Source organism: Phodopus roborovskii, unplaced genomic scaffold (assembly GCF_943737965.1).
Source record: "Phodopus roborovskii unplaced genomic scaffold, PHOROB, whole genome shotgun sequence".
Taxonomy (NCBI): Eukaryota; Metazoa; Chordata; class Mammalia; order Rodentia; family Cricetidae; genus Phodopus; species Phodopus roborovskii.
Window position 1 is genome coordinate 25,866,547 of NW_026126482.1, and position 23,662 is coordinate 25,890,208.

General features: G+C 42.3%; 1 protein-coding gene across 1 annotated transcript in view; it reads right to left on the reverse strand.

Annotated features, from left to right (window-relative positions):
* Window positions 1-19,987, reverse strand: part of Cdyl (chromodomain Y like) — a 184,193-nt gene extending 164,206 nt beyond the window's left edge. The window contains exons 1-2 of the mRNA XM_051194444.1: window positions 19,918-19,987; window positions 7,851-7,940 (exon numbers count right to left, since the gene is read on the reverse strand). Of these exons, the coding sequence (XP_051050401.1) occupies window positions 7,851-7,940; window positions 19,918-19,920 (93 nt within the window). The 5' untranslated portion in view covers window positions 19,921-19,987. The remainder of the gene's footprint in view (window positions 1-7,850; window positions 7,941-19,917) is intronic.
* Window positions 19,988-23,662: the final 3,675 nt, after the last annotated feature.

Here is a 23,662-nt window from a genome sequence, read left to right on the forward strand (position 1 = left end):
TGTACAATGTTTGACTGTGGGTCTCTGCATCTGTTTACCTCAGGTACTGGATGAAGGCTTTCTGATGACAACTGGGATAGTCATCAATCTGATCACAGGAGATGGCCAGTTTAGGCTACATATCCACTATTGCTAGGAGTCTTGGTCTTCCTCATTTCCTTCTCATCAGGTTTCTACATGACCCTGAAATATCTCCCCCTTTCCAGTCTTATCTCTCAGCATTCTCCCTCTCACCCACTCACCAACTGGGTCCCTTGAGTTCCCGTCCCTACTCATCCCTAGTCCACCCAGGACATCTCTTCTATTTCCCCTTCCCAGGAGATACACAGTCCCTCCCTTGAGCCCTCTTTGTTACCTAACCTCTCTGGGTCTGTGGATTATAGATGGTTATCCTTCCCAGCTAATATCCAGTTATGAAGAGTACATACCATGTTTTTCTTTCTCAGTCTGTGTTACCTCATTCAGGATGATTTTTATTTCTAGTACCATCCATTTTCCTTCAAATTTCCTGATGTCATTATTTTTAACAGCTGAGTAATACTCCATTGTGTAAATACACTACATTTTCTTTATCCATTATTTAGTTAAGGGGCATCTAGGTTGTTTCCAGGTTCTGTCTGTTACAAATAAAGTGGCTATGAACATAATTAGTTGAGCAAGTGTCTTTGTGGTATGACTGAGCATCCTTTGGGTATATGCCCAACAGTGGTATAGCTGGGTCTTGAGGTAGATTTATTCCCAGTTTTCTGAGAAACCACCATATTAATTTCCAAAGTGGTTATACAAGTTTGCACTCTCTCCAGCAATAGAGGAGTGTTCCCCTTGCTCCATAACCTGTTCAACATCAGTTGTCATTTGTGTTTTTGATCTTAGCCCTTTTGACACGTGTAAGATGGAATCTCAGTCATTTTGATGTTCATTTCCCTGCTGGCTAAGGATGCTGAACAATTCTTTAAGTGTTTCTTGGACATTTGAGATTTTTCTGTTGAGAATTCTCTGTCTAGGTCTGTACCCTTTTTTTAAATTGGATTATTTTATTTATTTTTTTTTTAATGTCTAGTTTCTTGTTTTTTTGATGTCTAGCTTCTTGAGTTCTTTATGTTTTGGAGATCAGCCCTCTGTCAGATGTGGGGTTGTTGAAGATCTTTTCCCATTCTATAGGCTGCTGTTTTGTCCTATTGACAGTGTCCTTTGCTTTACAGAAACTTTTCAGTTTCATGACGTCCTATTTATTGTCGAACTTAGTGTCTGTGCTACTGGTGTTCTATTCAGAAAGTAGTTTCCTGTGCCAGTTCATTCAAGGCTATTACCCACTGTTTTATCAGTGTAACTGAATTTATGTTGAGGTCTTTCATCTGCTTGAACTTGAGTTTTGTGCAGGGTGATAGACATGGATCTATTTGCATTCTTCTACATGCTGACATCCAGTTATGCCATGACCATTTGTTGAAGGCACTTTCTTTTTTTCCATTGTATAATTTTGGCTTTTTATTTTAAATAAAAAAAAATCAGTTGTCCATAGGTGTGCATATTTATGTCTGGGTCTTTGAGTTTCATTGACACACCTGTCAGTTTTTATGCTGATACCATGCTGTTTGTATTGCTATAGCTCTGTAGTAGAGTTTGAAATCAGGGATGGCAAACAGCTCTGGCAGTTCTTTTATTGTACCGAATTGTTTTAGCTATCCTGCCTTTTTTGTTTTTCCATATAAAGTTGAATATTGTTCTTGAAGAATTGTGCTATAATTTTGATGGGGATTAAGTTGAATCTGTAGATTGCTTTTGGTAAAATGGCCACTTTTACTATGTTAATCCTACCAGTCTGTGAGCATGGGAGATCTTCCAATTTTCTGATATCTTTTGGAAGACTTAACAGAAAAGAGGCATGTCCTCTACTCTCTACTCTGCCATTTTGACATGGGGATTCAGCGAGATCTTCATGCACCATCTTTGACTGTGAGAATGAGGGTCATACCAAAGAAGTGGCAAAGAGTCATGATGATGTCATGGAATTTCTGAACCAGTCCTGAATTGCCTATATATTTCATTTAACTGACAGTGTGATAAACTTTAATTTTACTTAGGCCAATGTATTTGAGAGTTCTGGTAGAAGCTGAATCTGAGTATTGACACCTTCTTTCTGCATGATATGGTCAAATGGCCTTTAAGAACATGGAGCAGGATGTGCCTGCCTTCAAGCCTGATGATCTAAGTTTGATTCCTCACATGATGGGAGGAAAAAACAGACTTCTTTAAGTTGTCCTCTACCCTCCACATGTGTGTCAAATCACATGCATGGTCCCCCCCCCCCAGCAAACACACAAAAATAAAAATAATGGGTCATGGTGGCACACATATTTGGGAGGCAGAGGTATGTAGGGTACTGTGAGTTTGTCTGCATACTGATTTCTAAACAAGCCAGAACTACAATGTAAGACCCTGTCTAAAAAAAATTTTTTTTTAATGTGATTAAATATTTTTAAGAACCACACAGAGCAGATAGCGTAATAGTGATATGGATTTGAGATTTGATATATGGAGCAGCTGAATTATATTTCAGGAAGACAAAAAGAAATAGCCCATCTTTTTTCCTTTAGCTTTCAACTATCTGGGGTTAAACCAAATTAGGATGCAAGTCCAACACATTTTAAGAATTAGGAAAAGCCCATAACATTTTTATAAATTAAATTTGTGTGTGTGTGTGTGTGTGTGTGTGTGTGTGTGTGTGTGATATTGTATAGAGGTCAGAGGACAATTTGGAGGAGTCAATTCTCTCTAGTATATGAGCTCTGAGGATTTTACTAAAGGCATCAGGCTTGGCAGCAAGCGCTGTTGCCTGTTGAGATAGGTTGCCACTCCTATTTTCCCCGAATAAAATGATTGAGTGTATTCCCCTGCAGCAAAGCCTGCCGTAGATTTTGAAAGGGAACCAGTAGGCTTGGTGTCAGCAGGAGCAGCTTCACAGGTCTAGCCAGGGTCCTGGGTAATGAAGGAGTGGCTTCACTCACTAATAATTAGGAAATGGTCTTGTTAGAAAACAATCACAGGTTATCACATTCAATTTAAGGGTCATGTATTTAATTCTCCATTGACTTAGAATTAGGATTCTCAACCTCAGCACTGTTGAGTATTTCTGAGTTATCGGAGAAGGGAACGGATCCAGAGCATTGTACATGGTAGGTGTCCCAGGTTTCTATTTCTGTGATTAAACATTAGAGCCAAAATAAACGTGACTTACAGGAACGCAGAGCAGAAACCTGAAGGCAGGAACTGAAGCAGAAGCCACAGAGGATGCTGCTTAGCACACTGACTTACTCTTCATGGCTTACTCAGACTGCTCTCTTACACATCCCAGGACCACCTGCCAAGGCGTGGCACTGCCCATAGTGGACTGGGCCCTCCTATCTCAATCACCAATTAAGAAAATGCCCCTTATGCATTCCTACAGGCTACTTACTGATGGGCCTATTTTGTTTTTAGATTATTAACAAACAAAAAGCAACCAACACACTAGGCAAATGCTCTATGGTGGAGCCACACCCTCAGTCCTTACTTTTTTTTTTTTAACCACCTAATTTTCTGAGTTGGCAGCCATTACAGGTTGTTTGGCAGATCTCTGGACTCTACCTTCTATATCCCAGTAGAAATACCCTCCCAGCACTAGGGAGACAGAGGCAGGTGGGTTTCTGAGTTCCAGGCCAGCCTGTTTTACAAGCAAGCTTCAGTACAGCAAGGGCTGTACTGTGTATAGAGAAACCTTGTCTTGAAGAACTGAAACCAAAACAAACCAATAAACTAAAACAAATCTCTCTCTTTTCTCTCTCTCTCTCTCTCTCTCTCTCTCTCTCTCTCTCTCTCTCTCACACACACACACACACACACACCTACCTATACATGTATCACTTTGTCAACTTGACACAGCCTAGAGTTACCTGAGAAGAGAGTCTGTATGAGGGACTGTCTGTTTGGGGCTGGCCTGAGGGCAGGCCTTAACTGATTCAATTGGGACAGGAAGACACAACCTGAATATGGATGACACCACTTCGTAGGCTGAGCCCCAAACTATATAAGAATAGAGAAAACTAGATGTAAGTAAGCAAGCCAGTGTGTGTGTGTTTCTTGCTCTTTGCTCTTGGCAAGAGGCAAAGACGTGATCAATTGTTTGAAGTTCCTGCAACCCTGGCTCCCCTGCTATCACACAACTACATACTAACTAAATCCTTCTCCCTTAAGTTACTCATTGTCAGTGTGTTTTATCAGAGCAAGAGAGATAAAATTATGGTACACATTCTGTCTTAATTATTCGTATCTTCTACTCTAAGGAGATAAACACAGTATCCCACATGTCTAAAAGTTTTAATGTTTTATTGAAATATCTGTTTTTAATCCTACAGAAGTCCCTTTTCTTGTTTTTCTCAGTGGGGTCTTGTTCTTTTCAGGCTGGCCTGGAAATCACAATTCTCCTATATCTCTAGTCCTAGAATTTAAGGAGTGAGCCACCGTGCTTGGATCCATCTGGAGTTTCCCCCTGTGTGCAGTGTAAGGTAAGGACCACCTATGTCTCTCAACCTCTCTACAACCCTATGGGGTAGATGTTATTCTTCACAGGTTGACTAGACAGAGCTTAGATAAGAGAGTTCCAGGCCAGCCTGGTCACACAGCCTCTCTCTCCTCTCTTTCTCACCCTGCTCCTTCTGTCTTGCATCCTTACTGTTAGGTCTCATGTGACTCTGCGCTCAGGAGGGAATGGAGAAATGTGCACTTAACTCACTTTTGTTTAGTGTAAAGTTGAGGTCCACTTTGCACAGGTGAGCAGAGTTGAACATGAAAACGTATTCCTTTTGCTTTCCTACAACCCATTTATCCTCTCTGGAGGCAATCACTGCTGGCAGTTTCTTGGATATAAATTTTGGAATATTGTTGTGGATATGGCGCCTAAGACAGAATTCACAGTGATTGGTCATTTTGTAGATATCTGTAGTCTTTTGAGTTATAACTTCCGAAGATGAGGACTATTGTCCTTGATTTCTTTCCATTCCCAAAGAAGTTGCTAGGTGACCCTGCCAACCTCACCAGCAGGCCACCAAACCAGCCCTGCAGCCACCTCCCCTCCTCCCACACTGACCTATATATATAAGTAGACACCAGAAAAGATGTGGGAGGATCCCCTGGAGCAGGTAGCCTTCTAGGATAATGCTTCTTCTGTACCCAGGGGCTTAAGGGTAGGATGGGAGGGTTTGTGAACAGGGATAGGAACCAGTCCATTCTTGTTTTCAGCATCCATTGGGTGGAATTCAGCATTCTCTTTCAATTATGAATTCAGTCAACCAGTTGTAGTAGCATTAGCAACAGCTGCTGCAACTTTGCTACCAATAGAAACTGCAGGTGTTTTCCCATCACACACAGTTGTGGAGGGGGGGTCTTAAAATAGCCCCTAAATTCACTCTTAGAATTACTGCTATAACTTGTTACATTGGGTGATAACAAAGCAGCAGCACATGAGTGACATAAGCTAGACAGAGAAGGACAAACAGGGTTGAACCTAAATAGACAAACTCAGGAAGCAGAGAATGGGAGATGGGGGCTGCTGATGGGTAGGGGGCTGAGGAGAGGACAGGGGTGGGGGGGGGGAAATGTGAGGTCCCGGGAGAACCTGGCAGTACTGATCCATGAGTACAAAGGTTCAGTTACATAAGTTTAATATGCTGTATAACACGTTAACAAATGTTAACAACACTCCATTGCTCCTTAGGACATTGCTAAGTTGTTAGCCCTATTGTCGAGTGTCCTCATAATAAAGGAAGAAATGAATGAAAGAATGAAAAGCCGAATAAGGTGATGAATACATTTATGACATAGATTCTAAGGGTGTTTCATGGGTAGACACTCTAAAACATTTATATAGCATATATGTTTTATACATATTAAAGATACATAGATTTTTTACAAGCCAACTTCTCCTCACTAAAAGTTAATGAAACACACCATTATTAAAATACACATTTTTGTAGTTGTGTCTTGGAAATAGTCGTGTCCTTGGTGGCCATGCACACTTTGTTTTGTAAATTTTAGAAATATTTTTCTGAGAAGGATCCATAAATGTCACTTGACTGCTAAAGGCATCTAACTACAAAAGACTTCACAAGGAGGGATCTGTGGGATGGCTGCTTCCCTTATAGATGGCCCTTGATCTGTAATGGCTCAGTGTGTGTGTGTGTGTGTGTGTGTGTGTGTGTGTGTGTGTGTGTGTTTCCATAATGGTGGTATGAGTGTCTTGGAAGTATGATTTTTGGATCTTCTTTCTGGCTAGTAATATGCAGGCTGATGATGTCTGGCAATGCTGGGCCATAGTTTCCTGTTAGCATTGCAGTCACGAGGAGAGTAACTGAAATTCTACCATGTACCATGGAATATGTTAGATGAATTACCTTCACTGACTACTCATGGTACCTTCAAGTAATGATGATATGTGGTTGGGGAGCCATAAACCATATCCAGTAGAGCAACACCATGGCTCAAACCAAGCCCACTACAGATAGGGACACTGTGGTCCTTTTGTCTAGATGGCTAAGACACAGGGACTTGGATGTTTATTGTGTCACAGCCCCTGTTAGAGCAGCCACATGTTCCTAGAGAAGCAGGTTTGTACCCTCTGCATCCATAGTTCAGGGGTTTGTGTAAGCCCATAAGATGGTCTCTACTTTTAATCTGGAGAACACAGAAAGCCAAAGCTTTGCTAGGATAGCCCACCCCAGCAGGTGAAAAAGAGGCAGTTCCCATCGTCACCGTCTGCAGTGTCCAGATGACCAATGCACTGCTAGTGTGAATCCTGCAAAGGTGCCATTGTTGGTGTGGACACCCTGAGTCTGGGACTCCCATGGGTGAGCAGGATCCTAAGAGTGGATGTCACAGGGAAGATCCAGACAGCTGTTTTCCCCCAATGGACCTTCATTAGAAGACCCACCTAGAAACAGACCCAGCTGTTGAAGCTGTAGCTATACTCCTTAAGGATTCTTCTAATCCTTCTACCTTCCTTTCCTGACTCAACCCAAGAGGGACCAACAGGCTACACACACACACACACACACACACACACACACACACACACACACACACACACAGAGAGAGAGAGAGAGAGAGAGAGAGACAGAGAGAGAGAGAGAGAGAAGAGAGAAGCATTAAAAAAGCAAGGGAAGAAAAAGGAACATAAAATCTCTTGGTCACAGGTAGGACTTGAGATTGTGGATAGGGGAGACTCAGAAGAAATGTAAAATTAATCTTTGACTTAGCATACTGGATATTTAAACACCTGAAATGGGATCTAAATGCCCTGAATGCAGGTGGTTTTAAAACAGTCTCTAGAGAGCTATCTGTTCAGCACAAGGAGATAAAATGTGGAGATCTGGATGCAGGGGTTGAAAAACAAAAAACAAAGCCATTTGAGACGTTCACATAACAGTTTGGATAGTTCATTTGTTCATTGCTCTGGTTGCCTGTTTTGCTTTATGACTTAGTTTTTAAATAAAATTATTTTTTTTCACCCAAGTCACATTTTTGTTTGTTTGTTTGTTTGTTTGTTTTACGAGACAGGGTTTCTCTGTATTGCTTTGGAGCTTGTCCTGGAATTCCCTCTGTAGACCAGGGTGGCCTCAAACTCACAGAGATCCATTCACCTGCCTCTGCCTCCTGAGTGCTGGGATTAAAGGCCTGGGCCACCAAGGCCAGGCTACATATATTTTTATAGTTGCATTTTTTTTTTTTTATAAAAAAGAAACAATTTGCCATGCCCTGTCAGGCAGACATCTACCCCGAGGTCAGGCTTGCCCACGTGGCCAGGAGAGCACACTTACCTGGCGGGTGTCATCAGGCAGACGTTCCTGATTCTCTTGAAGTGTGCAGGGCTCGGGGGGCGTGGAACTAGGCTGGCTACTGCTCAGGCCCTGTGGGAGGAGAAGGGAAGAGTGCATCTGAGTCTTTGTGACATGTCATGCGCCGGGAATCTGTATATGTAGGCGGCCTCCCAAGCTGAACAAAACGGTGGAGGCTTAGTGTCTGCAATCCGTGGTTCTTCTAGTCTACAGTCTGGACAGCAGCGAAAGGCTGACATCCATCCTTAGGTGGCTGCAACCTGCGGCCCAGGGGTAGGGTGAATTTGAGTATGCTTCTTGGAGGATCTGAGGTAGCTTTCCATCGCTCTTACCTACCTGTCTCTCCGTCACTCTGCAGTGTGAGGGGAATTCGCTGCGCCAGTGTGTCTTAATTGGCTACCACCACTCTTCCTGTCTGACCGCTGAGTCCTCCAACACTGTTCTTTCTGCCTGTCTTCCAGGTCCACTGCCTTTTCTTCTCTTTCCCCCCACCTCCTTGTTAGATGCTTTTTCCTTCCTTATATTCTCCCAGTGCTCCTTCTGTCCTCAGTTTGTCTCAGTAACTTTTCACTTTGTTCAAAACTTAAGGTGATGCTGAGAATTTTTCCCACTTCAAATCACCCCTAGATATTTATTGTTATAACATTCTGACATTTAAAATTATTGCCATTTAGTAGCTCACACATCCAAGAGGCTATGAAAGGACCCTTTATAGTTGATCGACATTCCTCAAAGGTAAAACAATTACTTCCTTGCTGCTTATATAGGGTGGCACTACCTTGAATGCTTTTCTGTACTGATTTTTGCTGGAGGTAGTATTCCAGTGACTATTTTGTTGGCCCACGGTAGAAGGATGGAAGACAGACGGGACCCCTGGCCCAGCTCTCACCATGAAAATTTGATCTTTTTCAAAGGCATGCTAGTCACTTAGGCTGTTTAATACACTAGCATCCTTTGATACTGTGAGAAGGATTTATATGTGAGTACTCATAAAGATGAAAATAAGGCAGAAGCCCAATGATTTATGTGAACACTTCATGTGCAAAAGGACCTGGAGGCTTTAGTTAACTACAAGATTTATGTAAGCTGAAAGTGTTAAGCAGCTTTGAAAAGACAAATATAGACATTGAATGAATTACCAGAAGTGGAACATTCCAAACACAGGCAACATCAGCAAGGCAGTAGTCCCACTACAGCCAAAGAGCACATTTAATGACAGTTAGCACGAAGCAGAGAAACCCGAGTTCCATGACCACATGTGGGCACACAGTGGAAGAAAATATCAGCCTCATGCATAATTTCATGACTCTGTCTTCTGTGCACTGGTGGCGCACACCTTTGATCCCAGCACTGGGGAGGCAGAGGCAGGTGGATCTCTGAGTTGGAGGCCAGCTTGGTCTACAGAGTAAGTTTCAGGACAGCTAGAACTCTTATATAGAGAAAACCTGTGTAAAAAACAAAAACAAAACAAAACAAAACAAACAAACAAACAAAAAAAAAAACAAAACCAAAATACCAACATTCCCCCCCCCCCAAAAAAAAAAAAAAAGCCCAGAGTGCCATGGTTAACATTTTTTTGGGAAGTGGGGGAGGGAGATGACATTCTAGTGTGTTTGCTAAAAACAAGGGGAAAATAGGCACACTGACCGAATGAAGCTCAGGCATCAGGTTAGTATGGGTTGTGACAGGTTTGGGACCCCACTGTGGAAGAGGCTGTCAGGATTCAGAGGAGTCCCCTATTTATCCCAATCCTTCAGACAGTGGAGATTTTTTCCCTAGACTATGTCCTCAAGAGAGATGACCCTCCATTGTCTCTAGGATGCCTACTAAAGTTCTAAAGTTAGTATAACATATCATTCATTCCTGCATGATCTGCTACTATAATCCATTTGATTTCTGTTTTTTTTTTTTTTTTTTTGAGATTGGGTTATTTGGTATGTAGCTGCAGATGACCTTGAATTTCTGATTCTCTTGTTCTTATCTCCAGAATGGACCCTTTAGCTTTGTGTATACAAGCACTCTACTAACCTGAGCCAGATCCCTAGCAAACAACTAATCTTTCATTTCTAGTCCCATCTCCAGCCATATGGCCTATGACATGTCATGTTTACAGAGGGCCACATCAGAGAGCCCATTCTTCTCCCTCTCTGCACAATGTGCGCTTCAGAACTCCTCCCTCTTCCAGTACCCCAGACTACACAAACTGTCCTCGCCTTCAGTAGCTATTGATTTTCATCTTTAATTCTTCACTCCTTCCCAGGGTGGCTCAGCAAGGACACTCTTTGCACTGTCACAGCAGTCTGCATCGGGCTGAAGCTCTGCCTGGACCTTAAACTCCTTAAATCAAGAGCTTTGCCATTTTTCTCATTTGTTTTGCTTCGGGAGACACTGTCCTCCATCCCAGCACAGACAAACTATTACAAATTGTGCTAGCAATTTGACTATTTATTATAAGGAAGTGCAAGTAGGAAATGTACAGCCCATGTGTTTCCTTGACTCTTTGCTTTGGACAAGCAGTAGAAGGCAGCTTAGCTTATGAGTGATGCTTCAGGATAGACTAAGCAAGAAGACTTTTGGTGCCAGCAGTGAAAACATTACGCTTTGCCCTTCCAAAGATGTTTTTCCTCCCTGCTTTGGAGGCTTCTAAATCATATTGCCTAGTTACAGAATCTTAGGGAAACATGGAGTCCACCTCTTTGGTCAGTTCTCTAGTTTACCTTCAGCAATGCTTTTCATCTAAAGCTAGCTTCCCCGTGGCACCCCAAGTCTGCCTTGCTCAAGTAACATTGCTCAGTAGTTAAGACCACTGCCTGTTGTTCTAGAGGTTTGATTTCCCAGGACCTACATGGTGGTTTGCAACTGTCTGTTGCTCCAGTTCCAGGGGATCTAACTTCCTCTTCTAGCCTCCTAGGACACTGGGTATGCACACAACACACATATATGCAGGCAAAACACCTATACACATAAAACAAAAGAAAAATTTAAATTGCATTTGTTAGGATAAAATAACTGGATGCTTTCAAAATAGAGAATCTGAGACTTTTGCCCATTTCAGGTTCTCTGCATTCCTGTATTAATTCTTTAACCCAATAGTTCAAGGGTTATTAGGGCTGGGAATGTAGCTTCGTGGTAGAGCATTTCCTTATCATGTGCCAGAGGCCTGAGTGGGTCCTTTAATAACAAACAAAAACCAAAGGTGATTGAATTACTCTGACTTCTTGAGGGCTAGACTTCTAGTATTTGGATATATGAGAAGACTTGTTAGATTCCATGTCTAAGCAGACAAATATTCATTTCCTTCTATTAAAGTGAAGAATCAAGGTGGTGATATAACCTAATCTGTCTGAACTTTAGATGTAGCAGAGGTCTGGGGAGGTGGCAGGATCTGGAAATGCGTGGATGTGAGTTTTGTACTACTGTTAGGTAAACAGTTTAGCTATTAACAGGCTTGAAAGTCATGGAAGACAGACACCTCCTCCTCCCCAATCAGCAGCTTGTAAAATCAGGAACTGCAAGTGTTGGACTCTCATCACTGCTCAGAGGAATGGGATCTGAACTGTGGCTAGTGGCTCTGGTTCTAGGTGGACATTCTCAACTGCCTGGAAGATGATGAGATTAGCTATCTAGCTAGAGGCTATCTGTCCAAATGGCTCTGTCAATCGCCTGCACAAGAAAGCACCACTCAGGGAAAGCTCTGTTCTAGAGACTTAATAGTGTAGAGCCTGCCTAAAAATATGGGGTCAATGCCATGGTCTTCCTGGCCATCGGCTACTCTTACCCTGTGTGTTCTTTTCACTCTTGATAAAACTCTGCCTCGGACACTCTATTGCGTGATTTTGTGTTTTGTCTGAATTCTTTCAGGAGACGTTGATGGCCCAAGAGGAGCAGAGCCAGCTTGATTGAGATCCAGGTGACACTCTCAGTGACCCATGTTGTCTTTACTGTCTGTCCATGACTGTGAGCCTTAGAGGAACGCTGAGAGAGACCAGGCCGCAAGAATTTTCTTTAGGACCTTTAACCCAGGCTGTGCCTCAGCACCGAGGAGAGCCTGTCCCAGGAAATTCTCAGTTCATCAACCAAGATGCTATGGAAGGGGCATCTGTGTTCTGGGGATTTTAAGTCACTCCCGTTATTCTGCTTATTCTGTCGTGTCATTTAAGGGTCTGCGTGTCTGACTAGTGTGTGGGAGTGAGGAGGCATACAAGAGTCATTAAAAGAGTGTATCTTGAATTGAATTGCCCTAAGAGGAGATGGAGAGGAGGGAGAAAAGTAGTGGCTTGGGTGGGGACCAGGCTGGGTATGTGTATGTTTGTACTAAACTAAAAGATTTTAATAGCGCACCTTAAGATCAATTTGTAGGAAACTCATCTTTGTATTTCAAATGGTTGCTTTACCCTAAGCCCTGAGATGCACAGAAGAGACTCTGATCCATATCTCTTTGAAGAAAGAATGTTCCCAGGCCTCTTCACAAGGGAAGTAAAGAGCTTCCCTGTCAGCCACAGGCTTTCTGGTGTTCCTTGACAAGCCTTCAGAGACAGTGAGCTTCTCTTTAATGAGATTTCTGGTCAGGAGTGAACAGGAAACTCCTGTTTGGGGACCTTGAGATTGTTTTGTTACATGCTTCCCAGTGCCTGGCAATTACCATCTCTATCCATGATTCAGTTCAGCCAATAGTCTGAACTCAGAACCTTGAAGCACACAACGTTGTATAGTGCTTTCCTCCTTATTCAAATGTTCTCTTGTGGAGGGAGGAGAGACATTTGGGTAATGTACAAGATTCAGAAGGCTCAGAGAGTCCCATGGTCAGATACCATATAGGCAGTAGGAGCTGCTGTGGGAAGAGGAGACTGTCCAGTGGCCTGAGCTGTTCAAGTTGTGCAGGAAGCCCTAGGCATGCCTCTTCAGTGATTCATCACCTGAGCTGGGCTGGACTTTCCGGCGATGCAGCTGCCTTTGCATCATCCATTCCCTCGTAAGTAACCTTGACAAGCTCCCTGGTTCACCCCGTAGTAGACTTGGAGCAGTCATTTCTTTGGTCTGTTGTTGGTGTGCTATCTAGGATGAACAGCTGTTGTTCATGTCTCCCCAGGAAGACACACAAGAAGCAACTGGAAATGTTTTAGAACTGGGAAGGATGGAGGAGAAAGGCTGGGCATGAGGAAGGAGGTAACAGACTTCATGAGTCATGTTCAAGAGGGGGCTTCTGAGAGAGCCCAGGGTCAAGGACAAGGTGGTGGACCAAAGGGCTGAGCTTGAGGCAAAGCCCAGCTGAGCAGAGAAGCTAGGGGTGTGTTTGGCTGGGCAGTGGATCAGACTATGTGTAATCATATACAAACAAGCCTCATTTTACTGGGTGTGTCCAGAGATGAGGGAGGTAACACACTCTTGGTTACTTTGTGTGTGTGAAGTGATAACACTCCGAGAAGAAGCTGTTTAATTAAAAAAGAAAGGATTCTGTCGTCCTCTCTCTCTCTCTCTCTCTCTCTCTCTCTCTCTCTCTCTCTCTCTCTCACACACACACACACACACACACATACACACATTCTAAAGCATAGAATAACTATAAAATCCATATTTATTAGCCATCTCAAGTATGACCTATCTAAGCAAAAAATTGGCTTCTGTCACACAAAAACTGGCCGCCAGAAGCCTAGAAGGGGGTGGGGGTGGGGGTGAACAGGCTGTAAATGTGGACAGGGCTGGTAACACAGAAGAGAGAACCAGAGGGACTAAAAGCAACCCATCCTAAAACCACAGACACAGGAAAAAGCCAACATACCATTTGTCACTGGTTCACCGCTGGCTCTGCTAAATAGCATTCACTGAGTACATTGAACCCCCCAGGTGGCAGCTGAAATCCTCAGCAAACACTGTGTTTTATTGTGGTGGTGACCCGCCCTGGAGGGCAGCTGGAAGCAGTTTGTCAGTGAAAATTCAAAAAGCAATCCATGTCTACTCAGAGCTCATGTTAAAACACACATCTCAAATGGAGTTACTTGAAATTTTCCATTTCATTTGAGCTGAAGGGAGGGGGATGGGATAGAAATGGGCGGTGGTGGGGGAAGCACATGGATTGGGAAAAAGCAGTGACATTTGGTTAGAGTGGTGTCAAGTGGGATGATTTGGTTGCTGTCCTCAGGGTGTGGGCTCATTCACACTCCCTACAGCAGGTGGCTCAAGCATGGGAAGGGGTTTTTATTGCAAATCTGCTCAGCACAGACAGACAAGGAGTTTCATTCATGGAGGCCACAAGGAACTGGTGGCCATGTTCTCCAAGTAAAATCCCCCAGTTCCCTCACCTCAGAACAGGTCACTTACAGATTTGGATTCATGACAAATGATTGGAAAGAAAGACAAAACCAGGCTTCATAGCAAGTCCACTGTAGAAAACTCTAGTTTGTGCCCACTCATCCCAGAGTTGCAAACGGTGCCTGTGTGTCAGGGAGGCAGAGATGCACGGATGTATGTGCAAGTTGTATGGTATTGTATGGAAAACCCATTTTCTCCAGACAGTGTCTTACTAGATGGCTCACTCACTTAGTAACCTGGTTGGCCTTGAACTCAGAGATCCCACCTGCTTCTTCCTCCTGAGTGCTGGAATTAAGGTATGTGTCAATCACACCCTTTAGAAACACATTTCTTTCTTTCCTTTTTCTTTCTCCTTCCTTCCTTCTTTTCCTTCTCTTTCATTCTCTTTTCTTTTTTTCTTTCCTTCTTTTTCTTTTTTTCCCCTGTCCCCTCCCTGCCTCCCTCCCTCTTTCCTCTCCCTCTCTTTTTCCTTTCCTTCTTTTCTTGCCCAGACTCAGGCCTTTCTACTGCAGCATAAACTTTCTTTTAAACTTTTCATTGGATTTTAGGGCCATTATGTAGTTTTAAAATAGATTTCTACATTTGTATTTAAGCTAAAGTCATCTTATTATACAATAACACAATCTTCTGATCTATAATGAAATCTGTGTCTGAATGTCTTAAAGTAAGTTCCTGTGAAGCCAACAGAGCACGTATTGCTGTGCTCAGTCTGTGTCTGTTGTCTCTCTGGGGAAGTCACCCAGGGAACACGCATTGCAGCAAAATGAAATGGATAAATACTTATTAGGACATTTTGAATGTAGAGTGGCAAGAGCTTCACTATGACAAACAGCTGTTGAAATATGGTCTCTAGTGTAAAAACCAAACAGCAAACAACCCCCCAAAATAGCCTTTAGCCATAGTGTTATCCCAAGAATAGAAGAAGATATTTACACTCTATGATGTGCATACTATATTTGCCTTGTGTTGCTAACTCCATTTGTTGATATATTTTAATCCCTATGAGATAGATCACTTAGAAAGAGAAGGGAACAGTCCTCAGTAAAACTAATATTTTGAGAAGCAATCCTTATTTGCACTGTGTTAACAGTTGGAATACAGCGTGTTTTATTTTTTGTTATTATAAATGTTTATTAAATGACAATATTAATGTTTATCATAGTGCATTGTCAATAGGCTGCCTGGAAGGAGGAAACCTAATTAGGGTGGAAAACCACCAGAATCTGAATGGTTTCCAGTGCAGTGAAGTGTTTCCAGTAGGAGAGCTTTTGGATGGATGCATACTCTTGGAAGGCAAGATTTAAAATGTCCCCATATCTTCTACCATTTAATATCAGTTTTCCTGATCAACTTCAAATTATTTCCTGACCAAAATTTGGACAAATTATTAATAATATTTATGATCATAGAAGACAACATAGTCCTTGCTGTCCTGGAACTCACAGAGATCCACCTGCCTCTTTGCCTCATCACCAAGCACTCATCACCAAGCTTGGGTGTAACTGGTCCCCATAGGGAGTGGTACTATTTGGAGGTGTGGCCTTGTTAAAGTTGGTACAACCTTGTTGGAGGAAGTATCACTGTAGGGGTGGGCTTTAAGGTCTCATATATGCTCAAGCCACACCCAGGGCCTCAGTTCACTTCCTGTTGCCTTCAGATCAAGATGTAAGAACTTCAATTTCTTTTGCAGCACCTTCTCTGCCTGCAAACTGCTTCCCACCATGATGATGATGGACTAAACCTTTGAAACTGTAAGGGAGCCCCAACTAAACGTTTTCCTATAAGAGTTGTTGTGGTTCTGGTGTCTCTTCACTGCAATGGGAACCCTAATTAAGACAAACAACTTTTTATTTTTAGTTGAAGATTTGATGACTTCAAGCTTCTCAGGGAAGTTCTTCTTCACATTATTTTCCATTCTTTAGGCAACAAAACACTATGAAAATAGTTATTGTTAGCATTACTTTTCAACTGTAAAATATTGTAAAGATGTGTTATTTAGGTGCAACGGCATAAGCCTGTAATCTAGCACCCTGGCAGGTAAAGGCAGGAGGATCAGAAATTCAAGGCCAGCTTAGGTGTGGTGGTTAGAATAATTTGGGAGACTAAGGCTTTGGGCAATGCCAATGATTATCTAGATTATGTTAATGGAGACAGGAAGATCCACCCACTGTAGGTGGTATCATCCCCCTGGCTGAGATCCTAGACTCTATAAATGGGGAAAGCGACTCCAGTAGCAGCATGCACTCATTGCTGTCTTTTGACCACATACCTGATGTGTCTAGCTACTTCAAACTTCTGCTGCCTTGATTTCCCACCAGGATAGACTATACCTTGAATTGGATGCTGAAACAAGCCCTTTCTCCCATAAGTTGTTCATTCAGAGTGTTCTATAGCAGCAACAGAAGACTAAGACATCAGGCTACATTAGACCTTGTCTCTAAAACCAAAAAGTAAATGAAGGACATGGTGGAAAATAGATTCAGATAATTTTGACAAACATCTTTTGAATGACTACTATGTGTAATGGGGAATCACAATGAGAAGGCATTTGTTTGCACATCATACTATTGGAAAAAAAAAAAAAAGAATAGCATGCATAGAGATAGAAGGATTGCTATGGATTTGAGGTCAGTCTGGCCTATGTAGTGAGTACTAGGCCAGCTGCATCTATCTAGTAACAAGGCTCATTTTAAAATACAGCCTGCTGGGTGCTGGTGGTGCTTACCCTTAACCCCAGAACTTGTGAGGCAGAGGCAAGTGGATCTTTGTGAGTTTGAGTGGGAGGTTTTCTTGACTGGTAACTGATGTGGGCAGCACCATTTCCTGGGCACATGGTCTTGGGCTGTGTAAGAAAGTTAAGTTTGAGTCTGTAAATGAGCCAGCAAGCAGTGTTTGTTTGTTTGCTTCGGGCTTCTGCTTGAGTTCTTTCCCTGACTTCCTTCGATAGTGGACTGTGGCTTGGACATCTAAGCTGAATAAATTCCTTACTTCATGCTTTTGGTCATTTTAAAAAATTACAGCAACAGAGAAGAAACTAGTACATCCAGAGGTGTGAGAGCATGCAATATGATGCCAGGGCCCCTCAGGAAGCTCTCTTTGGCTTCTGTGGCTTGCTGTCATGAGTGCTTTGCCAGCTTAGTTTGCAATGGCAATGATGAAGATGATGGTATGATTGGGTCTAACATGAGTAGACTAAGGTAATCATTGGGATATATATATATATATATATATATATATATATATATATATATTAACCATGGAAATGGATCACAGAAAGGAATGTCAGTCACTATGGGGGAGAATTTGGTTCAAACCAGAGTTTGCTTTAGCAGCACAGGCAATTTATGTTGGAAATGAAAGTCCTGGTGACCATTTAAATGAAAGATGGACTATCAATGGTCCATATCTTCCACGCAGATGGACAGATTTTAACTCACAAGTCTCCTTGGCAGCAATGGTCTGATTTGAAGTGCATTAGTTAAAGACCACTCCAACTTCTGGTCTTGCCTTCTTCATTGAGCCATTATTCCTGTATAAATAATTTTCATCTTCATATGGATCATGAATTTATAGAATCATGACTATAAAGGAAAACATCCTGATGACTAAATGTGACCAGGTGATGGTCACTCAGGCATTTGTGAGTTGGAGGTGGAGTCAAGATAGGGAGATGTGTGAGAAGTATTTCATTGGAGATGTAGTCAAAGTTTAAATGATTTGACTTTTATCTAAGGAGAACACATGCCAACTCAGTCAAATACATCCTTTTGGCCCCATAATCCTACTTCTATAGATTTTGACTAAGGATAGGTGCTGGATGCAAGCACAGAGATACACACGGTGATGCTTATAACATTATCTAAAACCACAGGGATGAGGACCACTTGAGTATGGAGTGGGGTGACCTATAGGCATCTAAACAATGACACAGATGTCAGGATGACTGCGAGCTATCATTTAGTATAAAAGTAATACTGAAAGTTTTATATAGTACAAAATATGGATTTACTTTGCATATATTCTCCTTAGGTAAAAGTCAAATGATTTAAAATTTGACTACATCTCTAATGAAATACTTTTCACAAATTCCCTACCTTTACTACTCTACTCTCACAAAATATAATGTATATTTGTTTTAAAAAACATGTTAGTGAAGACAGAATTGATATGCAGGTATTAATTTGCATTAATTTCATAGAAAGGGCTAGGTAAAATAAACTTTATTATAATCTGGGTAGTAGAAATATGGATTTACTTTATTTTACTTATTTTTTGTGGGGATACAGAGTTTCAAAGTTGTTAAATGAGGCAGAGGCAGAGGACCAGGTGTTCAGAGTCCTCCCTGTCTAAATCCTTGGACTACTTAAGATGCTGCCTCCACACAAACAAACAAAGAGAACCACCACCAAACAACAACACAAAAACAAAAACTCTTAACAAACCTGGGCATGGTGTTACTTTAGCTTTTAGTCTCAGCACTAGGAAGACAGAGGTAGGTGGATCTCTGCCAGTTCAAGGCTAGCCTGTTTTACATAAAGAGTTCCAGGCCAGCTAGGACAACATAGAGACCCAGTCTCAACAAACAAGTGAAAATGCAAACAAAACCAATAAAACTTCTCAAATACCAACAGAAAAGTTTAAGAATTTTAAGATGAAAGAAGCTGCAAATATTGCCTTTAAAACGAGAGCAATAACAACACTAAAAGCTTTTTCATTTTAAACACTGAAATACAACTTTGCCTAAGCAGCGATCTCTGCTTTAATGCGTCTAGAGTGGCTATGCTGCAGCAACAAGTGTCTTTGCTGAGGAATTAAAAAGCTCTGGAAGCAGCAGCAATCAAAATATGAATGAGGAATGAGGGATGTGAAGACAGGCCCTCTCAAATGTGGTGTCAACACCCTTCTACTAACCCTTTCTTCTTGGCTTCTGTCTTAGGCTCCTAAATCCTGCCTTTGCCTGTTCTTGAGAACATGCTTTACTTCACATTCATCATCCTCATGTCTGGCCTGGTGGATTATATCTCACCATGTTTTGTCCCTCTCAAGGGGTGGCTATTTTATGTCATCCATAGAACATTGATTGGACCATGTAATTGTGTCTGCAGAAGAAAAACTCAGCCTGGAGTTTGTACCTTCTCCATTGTCTATCCATGAGAACCCCAAGTTCTAAGTTTCTGATGTGCAACAAATGCAAAAGAATTGAGAAGCATTTCTAGACTGCTGGCTCCTGTGTCACCCTGGCTTGTTAGGTATTTCTCATCCATGAAGAAAACCCATTTTTCATTCTATCCTGCTCTGCCAGGAATCCAGATGTCCCCTTAGTGAAGCTTAGCTGAACGAATTAGGGAAGCCTTTTCTGGCACTTAGAAACACAGGGTGCAGGATGCGCTACCTTTCACCGAGGAAGTGGAAAATGGAACCCAGCCAAGTATTTCTCGGGTCATCAAAAGTTATTTTAAAAAGCAATGGAAGAGATGGACGAAAGGAACCACTGGGCTGAAACGGAAGTTCTGGCAAAAAATTAAGTTCGATTAGCCAGGTGGGAGGAGACAGAAGATGGAAGGAGAGACATGTTTTCCGGGGAGCGGCTCTGTGAATAGAATATGCTACGGTGCTGTGGCTGTGGACTGCCTCCGTGCTTGTGTCGCCCAGGGTCTGAATACCCAGGATACAACCACTCTATGGGGGAAAGCTGGTTATTCTTCCCTACCCTCCAAGAGCTGGGTCTTTTTGGTCTTACCATTGTGTCTCTTCAGGGATAAGTTTCTGGCAGGGCTATGTATTTCCAGATTGTATTCTTGCTTTCTCCCCAGGCTGGTTCGTGATCTGCTCGGAATGCCATAAAAATCCTTTGGGGGTCTTTGTTCTCTAGGGTCTCTGATCACCACCTGCAATGACAATTCCAATAGGAGGAATTTAGTACAGTAGATGGGAAACCGAGGCTCACAGAAGCTCACCAAATACATGCAGGCGCTTTTTAAGGTCCTTACAGAATCTAAGCGCCAGCCAGCATTCTGTGCTTTGCTTAGATAGAAGCAGTAAATATCATTTAACACCAAGTCAAAGCAACAGCACATTAAAAATGATAGAGTAAAAAGCAATGGTTACAGTTGTCAAACTTGCTCTTTTTCACCACAATAGAAGCTGAATTCTTGGCTCCTTGCAGTTTATTAACATCTATTTTAATATATGAAAGAGTGAGCCACGGTGGTTGGGAGGCTAGCAGTTGTAGGCACTTGTGTCACTCAAGAATGATCCCAGCTCCTCCTCTCTCCCAGAAAGCACTCTACAATTGAGCTACCCTTGGTCCTCTGTTCCCCTCTTTATCTTCTGTGACAGATGGGAGGATACAGATGGACAAGATGTTCCTGTCCTCAAGTGCTCTATACATTAGCAGAGAGATAGACACATAACCAACGTCTTGTTCAAAAGGAATAGAAAATACAGAAGGAATGAGGTACTCAGAGACAGGAAGTGATGCATTGCTCAGGAGCTGGGAGGAAGAAGCAGGGGCTGTTTGCAGAGTAGTGGGTGGTTTGGCATCAGAGTTGGTGTTGCAGTCTATGTCCTTCAGGATTTATTTTGGGAAAATAAAACTGAGACCATTCCCCCTTGCTTTAAGATACAGAAATGAAAAGTGAGCCCAGCACATGAAGGGCCTTCTACATCAGTTTGATTTAATATCAATTACATTTTTCCCAGAATCTGAGAGAATGCCCAAGGGATCTGAAAGCTGAGGAAGCTGGCAGCTGGCAGACAACTTTGCTGAGGCCTCCAAGGTGTCAGGGGTCTTTGATGTTCTAGACCACAATTTCTTTTCACATTTATTGATTGATTGATTATTTGTGTGTGCACTTATGCTGGCAGTTCTTTTCAGGAATAACTTTCGGGGATCATGGACAAACAGGAGGATTACCACATCTTCAGAGTCACATCACACCCCTCAAGCAAACCTCAGGTGAGGCCTGCAAAAACAGTTCTACTCACTGGCTGTGATGGCTGCTCTTGGTTGTCAATTTGACTACTCCTGGAATGAACTACAACCCAGAAATGGAGGGCACAAGAGATTTTTTTTTTTTTGCTTGATTTGAAGTGGGTGAATCTATTTCTGGTCTGGACCTTTCTTCTGAATCTTGAGGTGGGAAGAATACACCTTTAATACAGATCTTGAGGCAAGAGGACATATGCCTTTAATTCTGGATCTTGAGGCAGGAGACATGCCTTTTTTTTTTTTTTTAAAATCTGGGCCATACCTTCTGCTGGAAGTCTATATAAGGACATAGAAGGAAGCTTTTGCTCTTTGCCTGCTTACCTTTACCTTGCTAGCATATCTATTCCTTCACTGGCATGGAGCCTACTTCTTTGGGATTCCAGCATATACATAAAACCAGCTGAGACAACCAGCTGGACTGAACAACCACTGGATTCTTGAACTTTCCATTCAAAGCCATCCATTGTTAAACCAGCTGGACAGAGCCTTTAAGTTATTCCAATAAATCCCCTTTATGTATATATAAAAAGGTGGAGAGGGAGAGAGAGGTGAATGGAGAGAAAGGGAGAGGGAGGGAGGAAAGGAGAGAGAGAGAGTCAGTCTATAAGTTCCAATACACTAGAGATCCCTGAGTAACTCACTGACTAATTCAGAAAGATCTCAGTTTCTCCAGCTGCCTGTGTTGATAAGAACCATCTTGATCTACTATCTCAGTTGAGGCTCTGCCTTCACTGTGTATAACAAGTTAAATCCACTTCAGAAATGAGAGACGTTTTCACCGTTGTGTCATTAAAAGCAAAGGAAATGGCCTGTTTTATTTTTCCAAAATAAATTCCCAATGGCATAGACAGCAACACCATCTCTGATGCCAAGCCACCCACTGCTCTGCAAACAGCTCCTGCTAGTTCCCAATTCCCTGGAAATGCTCTGTATTTCCAGGTCGGATTCTTGCTTTCCTCCCAGGCCAGCCCGTGCTCTGCCTAGAATGTCATAACATCCTTCCGGGGGCTCTGTGCTCTGCCCACCTTCACTGACAATCCTGAAGGGAAGATTTTACTGCAGCAGAGCAGATGGGAATTCACTGTAGTGTCAGTCCTTCAGGGTTTGATTCTCTGCTTCAGTAATGAGTACTCCCGGGATCAAACTCAGGTTGTCAGGCTTGGCAGCAAGCACCCTTACCCAACAAGCCATTGTGATAGCCCTGAACCACAATGTTAATATCTTAGATCTATGAGCGTGCAGTTCATAACAGACAGTATACTGAGCACTGCATATAGATTCTAGAATTTCATAACAACCTTGTGAACAATTTTTTTTCTTAGCTAAGACCAAGTTTTATTTGAAATCTTAGTGTTCTCATATTATTGCTCAATGTTAAGGTCAGGTTTTCCCTTCATTAATTTATATACTCACCTGTATTCAACCCTGGATTGAATCCATCTAATGTGAAATTTATTAGTAAATATAATTATGTATGTTTCTCTGGCTTTTTAGTGAATGCTACCCCTTCTCTTCCCACAATTTTAAAATTTATTCTGTGTCTTTCACATCATGCATTTTGATCCCATTCATTTCCCTGTCTCTGCATCTGCCCTCTGCCACCGAAATTCTCTTCACAACATAAAAATAAAACAAAACAAAATTTAAGAGAAAAAAATGAAAAACCTCATCATGGATGTGGTGGTGTAACACAGTGAGTCACGCAGTAAATCCCTTTGTCCATATATCTTCACTTGCAAGTGTTCATTGCAAAGAGTCATTGGTCTGGTTCAAGGCCTCTGGTGTCTACAACACTATCAATACTGGGCCCTTACTAGGGCTCCTCCTGGGTCTGTTGCTGCCCTGTGTTATAGAGATGCTGCAGCTTTGTGTCTGTGGGTCAGGTCCCTTCATGTGCTCCAGCAGATCACAGGTGGGGTGGATGTTGGGGCAGGCCATGTTATAACCCTGGTTCTGGGCCTGGGCACCTGCACAGTTGGTCTGCCCACTAGGTCAACACTGTTCTTTAATGATTCTTTATAGATGAAATGCTTAGCTCAGAGACTTTCCTCATGCAGTAGTGGTAGAGCTGGGACTTGAACTCAGACACACTGCTATTATCCTCTGCACACCATTGAAAACTGTTTGGAGAAATTGCATTAGAGATATATTAGTGCCTGGTTTAAATATTCTGAAGCAGGTAAGTATAGAGTGTCAAGGATGTAGACCCTGCAGTTATTCCAACATGAGCCTGAGTATTAGCTTCATGCATATCTCCTTTGTCCAGATAACTGACCCCACTCTCTGACCTGAGATTGCTGTTGTCCTCACAAGCAACTAGGGAAACTGAGGTTTTCTAAATCATGACAGTGAGTGGAATCCTCTTGCAGGTCTTGCCCGAGGTTTGCTGGTGGAGTGTGATATGACCCTGAAGACATAACATCAACTCCTTGTTTGTCCATGAGCCCATTGTGTGCTTCACATGAATGGCAACTGTTCATCCACATCAGTTTAA